Genomic DNA, 9,429 nt, shown 5'->3' on the forward strand with positions numbered 1-9,429 from the left:
AAGCTGGACTTCAATGGAGGTTTTGGGATATTTTCTAAGTGTTTTGGGTTTATGATTTTGAAGAATGAGGTCTTTCATGTGATTACCCTTTATATACTTAATTAAAATACCAAAATAACCCTTAAATATCCGTCCACAAATTATTTTAGAACTGGGGTGAATTTACAAATTCACCCCTAAGTGGACAGCAACATTTGCGCAGGAAGGCAGGTCATGTGACGCCTGGCCTTGACGGGGCGTCACCACCTAGACGGGCCGTCACAGGCCTCAGTCGATGGCAACACTAGCTTGATAAGATTCCTATCTTCCATGGTTAACTCCCCATAGATGACACCCTTTGACGGGGCGTCGCAGCAACGAATGGTCGTGGACCGCTCCATCGTTTGGGGTCTGCCTGGGACTGCCTTGTACATTGATCTTGGGTCCTTTCTTAAGGACCCTTAGATGGTCCCTGGGGATAATTTCCTGGACATTTCCCATCCAAATACAATCTTACATAAATTTAACACCTCTCACATGAATTTCATCCAAAACGAACACGAAAATCTCGATGAAACTCGCCTAGATGTACAAGGTTGACTCAAGGCATATCTTTCGAACGCCTTGGACGTTCTTGGTCGTTTGACCTCCAAACTTCTCGAATCTTTAATAAATGACTATACATGCTCTATTAAACACCATGAAATACACATAAACACTTTGAACAACATTTTCGACATTAAGGTGACTTAGTCGTCGAACGTCTTAGTTGTCCCTTGACGTTTGACTTCCAAAACCTCTAAAACTTTAGCTAAGCCTCTACAGCATATAATAGACATATTTAAGACCTTATAACATCAATACCAACATGATTGGATCTAGTTAACCTAGGTCATTTTTGGGGTCTTACAATCTCCACCACTTGGACAAGATTCGTCCGAATGACACTTGCCACTCTCCGAACACTTTCAAGATTAGAGACTCAACTAGCAGCTAATACCCATTAAATACAACACATGACAAACAAGAAAACATAAACTTCACATAGTCAAGAGATTCACAACACAACAAGAAACTACAAAACAGTTCTATAACTCATTATGCTACAAAACTCACATTCTTCATTCCAAATAGTATAAACTCATTTTATACTCAATACCCTACTCATATACATTAGTTCTAACCACGTTAAGATATTTTTAGGCAAACGAATCAACAAGTCATTTTCTCAAAAATATGGCAGCATGCAGTATTTTGAAGGACACAATGACTTTTTTATGCAATTCTTTCTCAAAAATCCACACTTAAGCAATTCATGATATAAACATGCTAATATGCAAATCAACATCATATCAACATATGTTACAACATAATCATGGCTTCATAAAACTCAAAATGCAAGAAGTTAATGAAATTCAATTTCAACCAAACTCCTAAACATCATGCACAAGAAACAATTCAAGGACTTCTATCCTATCCACAAACTATACTCCCCCACTTAGAAGGAAGTCATATCTTAACAAAAAAACAGAGAACTTACCAACATAATCATCACTCTCCTTCTCATCCGGCTTCTCCACACTAGAACGGAATGCATAAAGACGCCTCTTAGTCGAAGCATCATCCTTAGGAACACTAGGAATAACATGCTTACCCTCTCTTCCTCTAGAAGCAATCATAGGACAATCTACCATTTTATGCACATATTTACCACAACTAAAGCAACTCCCGGCACCCAATAAATACTCACAATAATGTTTCTTGCCAAAATTTTCACAACTATGCTTTCCATCTTTGGAACCACCTCCTTTCTCAACCTTGAACTTAGAACTCCTAGATTCTCCATGAGATTTAACCTTCTTCTTAAACCTAGTTTGCTCTTTATCACTAGCACCACCCCTTTTCAAACTTCTAGCCATCCTTCTTTTGTTTAGACTCTTCAATTGATTGTGCATACATCATGAGTCTAGCTAGGGTCATATCATCATGCAACGTAGCGGTACGACATTCTTCCACCACTAAGTTTGCTACCCCCATCACAAAACGACTCATTTAATCTATTGGATTGGACACAAGAGAAAGGCCATACCTAGACAATGTTGAGAATTTCAAAGAGTACTCCGCAACACTCATATTGCGTTGTTTGAGATTGATAGACTCCTCCACCTTAATTTCTCTCCTATCTTGGGGAAAGTACATACCAGGAAAAGCTTCCTTAAATTCATCCCATTCAATTGGACCCGATATCTCCGGCCTATTATCCTTCCACTGAGTGTACCAAATATGAGAAACGTCTCTCAATTGGTAAGAACACAACTCGGCCTTCTCCCTATATGTAACTCCTATAGAACATAAAACTTTGTACACTCCATCAAGAAACTCTTGGGGATTCTCATTTACCTTAGAGCCTAGAAAGATAGGAGGATTCATCCTCACAAAATCTCGCAACCAATATGTCATAGTGCTCTCCACAACCCTAGGAATCATATTAAAATTAGCTTTCATAGTCACGGCTCGGGCTATAGCAATCAAAGCCTCTCTAATCTCCCTAATAGACATTTCCAAAACTTCCATATGTCCTTCCACATTAGGAATAGGATCACCTTGGGGATGCACTTGGGCATATTGATCACCTTGAACTACTTGCACACCTTGAGGAAGTTTCTCAACTTGCTCAACTTAAGGGGTAACCTCCTCATTCACACTCTCCTCTTCCGACCTTCTAATGGTCATCCTTCTAGTATTCATCTCCTAGAAAACACAAGGAAACTCGTAAGAAGGATAATCAAAACATTTACTCTACCGCATGACATATGAGTAAAAAAGAAGGGAAACTCTATCGTCCTATAGCCTTTCTCCCATAGATGTATCGCGACTCACACCGATGGTCAAGATTCTACTAGACTTGAATTGATGAGACTATACCCTATAGTTAGGGTAAAATCTTGGATTGTAACCGGCATCGTCGAACTCTCGGAGTTCTTACACATGCCTCTTCCATATCATTTATTGCATATACATAGTGAAAACTACTGCGGAATTAAATGTTTTCACAAAATAGAGTATAGTCTTCAAAATCATTTTCATATAAAAGTAATAGGAAATACTAAGTCTCAATATCATCATCTTAAAACACATGAATACTTGGGACACAACCCATACTTCAAAATACTAATATAGAAATACTTACTGTATTACAATACTTTGAATGAAAATATAAAAGACATATATGCCGTCAAGTCAAGTGTGGACATACTTCAACTTGTCTTCAACGATCTTCTAAGTCCAAGTCTTCACTTCTCAAAGCTCCTCACTTTACAAGAACTATATATATAGATAAAAGCATGGATTTAGTACAATCACATGCATTAAGTATGGCTAGATGCATAAAAATCATGATAACGGACATTATTTGAAATATGCATCATTTTATTTAAAAATCATATTAAAATCATAATAACATCATAAATCTATTTAGAAACACATAAGATACTTCTAGCATGTAATTTCCTCACTTAAAGTCGTCCTAAGATTCACATAAGTCACACAACGAGAGACCTCCCATACACCCTCTCTAGATGTGCCTAAACGACCCTTATGATGACCTATAATGAGTCACATACATACTTAAAGCAACCCTAAACTTCAAGTTAAGATTCTTCTACCAAAGGTGAACTCTAAGTCTCACTTGAGTGAGTCGTGAAGCCACCGCCCATACAATCCCTTAAACACACTTAAGAGATCCAATAGACTCCCTAAGATAGAATCATAATCACATAAATCACCAACACATAGACGATATGACATTCTCTTCCCAAAGGCTATCATAAGACCTACTTAAGTAAATCAAGAAGATAACGTCCATAGTGACCTCTTCAAGATTACCTAAATAGTCCTTATGACTACCTAAGGCTTAGATCATGTCCACAAAATCAACAAACTTCCCTTACTAGAGTCATACTCAAGACTTAAAAATATAATACATGAAGAGATCGTCCTTTATGCCCTCTAAACACTTTAGCTAAGAAATCCTTAAGTCACATTTGATTAGGTACTCATTTATTTACATACTCCTTAACATAATTTATTAGTTCATTAGTTCATTAAGACTCATACATCATATGAAAGACAATAAAATAATGGTCTTGGACAAGACCTAGGAACTCCACATAACACCTTCAAAATCTATTGTACATAGTCTAGATAGCGTCCCATACCACCACCTGAACTTTATGAACTCCTCAAATGCTAATAGGTATTCCATATGATGAGAATAGGAAATAATCGACATAGACCATGATAGAAAGACATGGAATCCGGAGTTCTATCCTTCTCCGATGAGGTTGTTCTACTTGCCAATGGTAGAACTTGGACATATCCCATGTATGCAAATGGTTAAGGAATATGAAGGGCTTCTTTGTATTCTAGTCTCCTAATTAACTAGAACTACTTCCATTACCATACTCACCCGGTGCTAGCCTTCGTTCTCGTAGAGTAATTCAAACATTAGGTTCAGATAAAAGGGTTCCATAACAAGTTCATAACCCAATCACATTTACCCTACCAAAGAAGGTCCACTAGGGATAACTCACAATGGCGACAAGAAGGTCATGATGACTTTCCTAAGGATTAATATAATCCTGTTCCAGCCAACTAATCTTAAGTCCACCATTCCTTTACTTTGAAGGATAAAATTACGGCTTACACTTGAATTAATCTTAATCTTACCCTTGAGTCAAGTTTTTCACATAATAGACTCTCATAACATCATTTAAAGACACATGTAATTAATACATTAAATATTAAGAGTTCTAAAACCCTAAATTAAGAAATCACATATTCATAATTAGATATATATCAAGCAAGAGACACAAGTCAATCAAGACAAGGCATCACATACTTCACTTTTAACACATAACATAAGTCATTCTAGAAACACCTCTAAAACAACCTAACATCTTCAAGTCATCCTATATATCATCTTAACATAATTAATATACTCCACATAGACTCATAAAGTCAAGTACGAATAACCAAGACTTAACCTAACACTATACTCATAATGTCAAGTAAAAGTCTAACATGATCACTTAAGGCAACATAACCAGAAGAATGCGTATATGAATATATAACTTTACATATAGATAGATAATGTCATGCTTCACATAATCAAACTACACAAATAGCCACATAAGGTCAAGTACTTGCCAATAAGTCCATGCTTATAATATTGCATAAAGTAACGCCGACAAGGAAAATTCAATTGCAAGTAAGCCACATAAAACAGCCACCATAAGTGGACCTTACCACTCATAAAAGATTTGAAATATAATTAATATGAAATTAGAGAAATCCGGTCAGCATACCTTCCTTCCCTTATTCACACATAAATTCAATGCTAAATCGTCCAACTCAACATGACAAGGCCCTTACCCAAGGCCATAACCAACAATTCAACCAATAATCATAAAATCCAATGAAATCTCTATCAATTAAATCTAGGCTTAACAATATAGGATCAATTAGATAACAATAATATAATTTTTATATCATTATAAAGCCCATAATACATAACGATTCATCAATCTTAGCTTACCATCAACTAACCCACATTATAGTAAAAAAATCGGGTTCATCCAAATTCATGGGTTCATAGGTAATTTATATTGAAATAATCAATGAAATATCAATAAGATCATAATTCGATGTTTATAAATCATTTATCCAAGAAGCAATGGTAGAATCATGCAATTGGACAATTCACTTTAGAAAACTTTGAAAAACATGTTCAGAATTGAGCTCCTCAATGAAAAGAGTTTCAAGAATCAAAAGTCATACCTCAAGTATGATAATTCTTTAAATTTATGAAGAATTTATATACAAAATCCCCTCTGCAAGCTGCCTCTTGAAGCTGGACTTCGGAGGTTTTTGGATATTTTCTAAGTGTTTTGGATTTATGATTTTGAAGAATGAGGTCTTCCATGTGATTACCCTTTATATACTTAATTAAAATACCTAAATAACCCTTAAATAAATATCCATGACTTATTTTATAAGTGAGGTGAATTTACTAATTCACCCCTAAGTGGACAACAGCACCTGCGTAGGAAGGCAGGTGATGCGACGCCTGCCCTTGACGGGGCGTCATCACCTCGAAGTGCCATTACAGGCCTCCGTGGCTGGCAACAGTAGCTGGACAAGATTAATCTATTCAATGGTTAATTCCCCATTGACGACACCCTTTGAAGGGGCGTTACAGCCACGACTGGCCGTCGACCGCTCCGTCGTTTGGCGTCGGCCTTGGACTGCTATGCTCACTGATTTTGTGTATTTCCTCAAGGACCCTTAGATGGTCCTTTGGGATAAATTCCCAGACGTTCCCAAAACAAATACAATCTTCTATAATTTTAACACCTCTCACTTTAATTTCATCCAATACAAACCCGTAAAACTCGACTAAACTCGCCTAGATGTCAAAAGTCGACTCAAGGCATATCTTTCGAACGCCTTGGACGTTCTTGGTCGTTTGACCTCCAAACTTTTCAAAACATTAAACACTACATATAAATTATATAATTAATCTATTAATAACCTTAAAACACCATTAATCATATATAAACACATATAACAACATTTTTGACATTAAGGTGACTTAGTCGTTGAACGTCTTAGTCGTCCCTTGATTTTTGACTTCCAACAACCCTAATACTTTAGCTAATTCCTCTACACCATATATTAGACATATTTAGGACCTTATAGAATCAATACAAACATTTTAGTCTCTAGTTTACCTAGTTCATTTTTGGGGTCTTGCATGTAAAATGCTTTCTTTTGCTAAAATTATGGAAATCTTTCTCTAAGTGCTAGATAATGTTCCGTAGATTGCTTTAATTCTATTTTAATTAATATTTTACTTAATTGGCTAGAAAACTATGTTTTTACTATAATCTCCCTTTTTGCATGTTTTTTCATATGCCATACTTAGTACATTGTTTTGTACTAACCCCATACTTGCTATACTCTATATGTATAGGTTTTTGGAAGCAAGGTTGAATACCAGAAGGAAAAGCTTCGGAATATTTCTCTCAAGATATAGTATGTCCTAATATATTCGAGGGCATAGTCCTTTTCTTAGTTTCTTTATTTAATGACCTATTATGTATTTTTTTATGTAAAGGGCCATGTCCCTTAGATATTATGTCGTGCATTTTAGTTGACTTCTGACAATGATATTCCTTAAGTATTTATGAAAGTTTTCCTTTTTATTAATTTATTCATTAAATGTTTTAAATTCCGCACTACTTTTCATATCTTATGTAATGAACAATAGTTAAAGGGCTTGTACAAGACCACAACGGATCAGGGATTCTCCGTATCTTCTAGGGGGTTATTTCGGGTTGTTACAGACATGGTATTAGGGAATAATGTTATTGGAAATAGTTTACGGTATAAAATTTCTCAGAAGCAACATCTAGTGGTATCATGGTCATTGGTGTGAGTCAAGACACATCCATAGACAAGTGGCTATAGGATTATAGAGTCTAAATTTTTTCATTACTCTTGAATCATGACATAGAACTTAAGTCCATGAGTTCTCTCTCTTCTTATTCTTTTTCCGGTGTTTTTTCTTGGTGTAATTTCCTGTAAAGGGAGGTGTTTCTAAGTTTGAGTGATATAAAAGGTGAGTTTTGATGCTATGATCGTTTTGTGGCTACAAGAATAGATGTGAAGGTTTGTTTTGAGAATTGTGATGTGAAGCCATCTATGGCTATGTGTGACTATGAGGTTGGAATTATTTTTATAAGATATTATATGGTAAGGTAGTTCTAAGCATGGTAAAAATTTTAATTATTGAATAAAGTGCCTTTGAGAGCAAATGAGGTATCCTGTGATTATGTTCAATGATGGTAGAAATGCTAAGGTGAAAATTATAGGAATGTTGAGAGGATGTGGAGATTTGATAAGAGTAGATGTCAACCCTCTTGTGTGTTTAATGTTTTAATAGTTGTTCTTGTGATTTTTTTGAGGTTGTGGTGTAGGCTTACTCTAAGGAGGAAATGTTGTATGAATACCTAGTAAAGGAGTTTTGTTCCATTAGGTTAAGTTAAGTGGTGCCTTATAGAATTGAGGGAGGTGGTGCTTGAAAATGTTTGTCTAGGATTGAATCCTTAGAGGAAAGTGTAATGCTTACCATGTAAAGTTTATGTTTAATCTTGATGTGGTTGAGTTAAGGATAGTGTGAGTTCCTACCTGGTGAGAGGTATAATGGTTCTTTTAAGTATGAGACCTTGAAGATGACTTTACCCTAAGTGGGGGAGAATTAGTTTAGTAGGAAGGTAGTTGATATCCTCATCTTTCCTTTTTGTTCTTATTCATGATTGAGATCAAATACTTAGTAGTTTGGTAATGATTAAGAGTATTGCATACTAGTATGAGTTATCATGTCTTGTATATGAAGTTAGATGACTTAAGGTATAATCTTAAAGAAGCAAGTTAAATCGAAGATTTGCGTAATATATGTTGAGTAGAATTGCATATAGTGTACTTAGTTCAAGAGATTCCTCAAGGGTCACAAAGTGGGATTGGTAGTATCAGAGGCTACTATCACATTGCACTTAGTGTAACTTGAAAAGTCTGTTTGGAGTAAGTTAGTACGGTCTTGTCTCTCACACGGCATGCCATCTTTTTGAAGTTGCTTGAAAGGTGCATTATTGGAATTTTTAAGCATGTGTCATAGTGAAGTTTTGAGGTCACTGTTATGATGTTCAAATTTTAAGAAAATTACATTTTCGTGAACAATAGTTTCAATATTTTTAGAAAATGTGTTTATGGGCATTTTTAATGTTGGAGAAGGTAGTTCCTCCATATGTGAAGAAATGAAAATGAGATTGAATTTGTGATGTTTTACAAGTTTCTTGAGTACAGTGATGCTCACTGTAAAAATCTTCATTTTTGAAAGAAATTGCATTGTCTTGAATTGTAGTAATAATGTGGGTAAAAGTGTTGTATATGAGGATATTTAATGTATGAGAAGGTAGTTCCTTTATAAGTGAAGGATAAGAGAAGATTTAAAAATTTGAATGCTTTGGCTAAAGTGTTTATGTTACAAACTATATGAAAGTGTGAATTTGTGCTTTGATTTTTGATATTTTGACCATGTTTGCAATGTTTTATCTGTTTCTAATAAAGTCCTTGATGGTCTTAAAGTGTCACGACCCAAAACCGGGGCCGCGACTGGCACCCACAATTTCCCTCCTATGTGAGCGAACCAACCAATCTAACCCTTATCATTTTAACATATATCAACAGAAAATAATGCGGAACACTTAAACTCATTAAATAACACAAATCAACATCTATTAATTCCCCAAAATCTGGAAGTCATCATCACAAGAACATCTATCTCAAATTACTAAACTAAGAATGTCTAAGAACAAAAATAACTAAAAA

The 9,429-nt window shown here is 35.3% G+C and overlaps 1 protein-coding gene across 1 annotated transcript; it reads right to left on the minus strand.

The window, feature by feature from the left end:
- Positions 1–2,031: 2,031 nt before the first annotated feature.
- LOC107027498 lies at positions 2,032–2,553 on the minus strand. Its single transcript, XM_015228654.1, has one exon. It carries the CDS (start codon positions 2,551–2,553, stop codon positions 2,032–2,034), a length of 522 nt encoding a protein of 173 aa, XP_015084140.1.
- Between the last annotated feature and the right edge of the window lie 6,876 nt (positions 2,554–9,429).

This window comes from Solanum pennellii, chromosome 8 (genome assembly GCF_001406875.1).
Source record: "Solanum pennellii chromosome 8, SPENNV200".
Lineage (NCBI taxonomy): Eukaryota > Viridiplantae > Streptophyta > Magnoliopsida > Solanales > Solanaceae > Solanum > Solanum pennellii.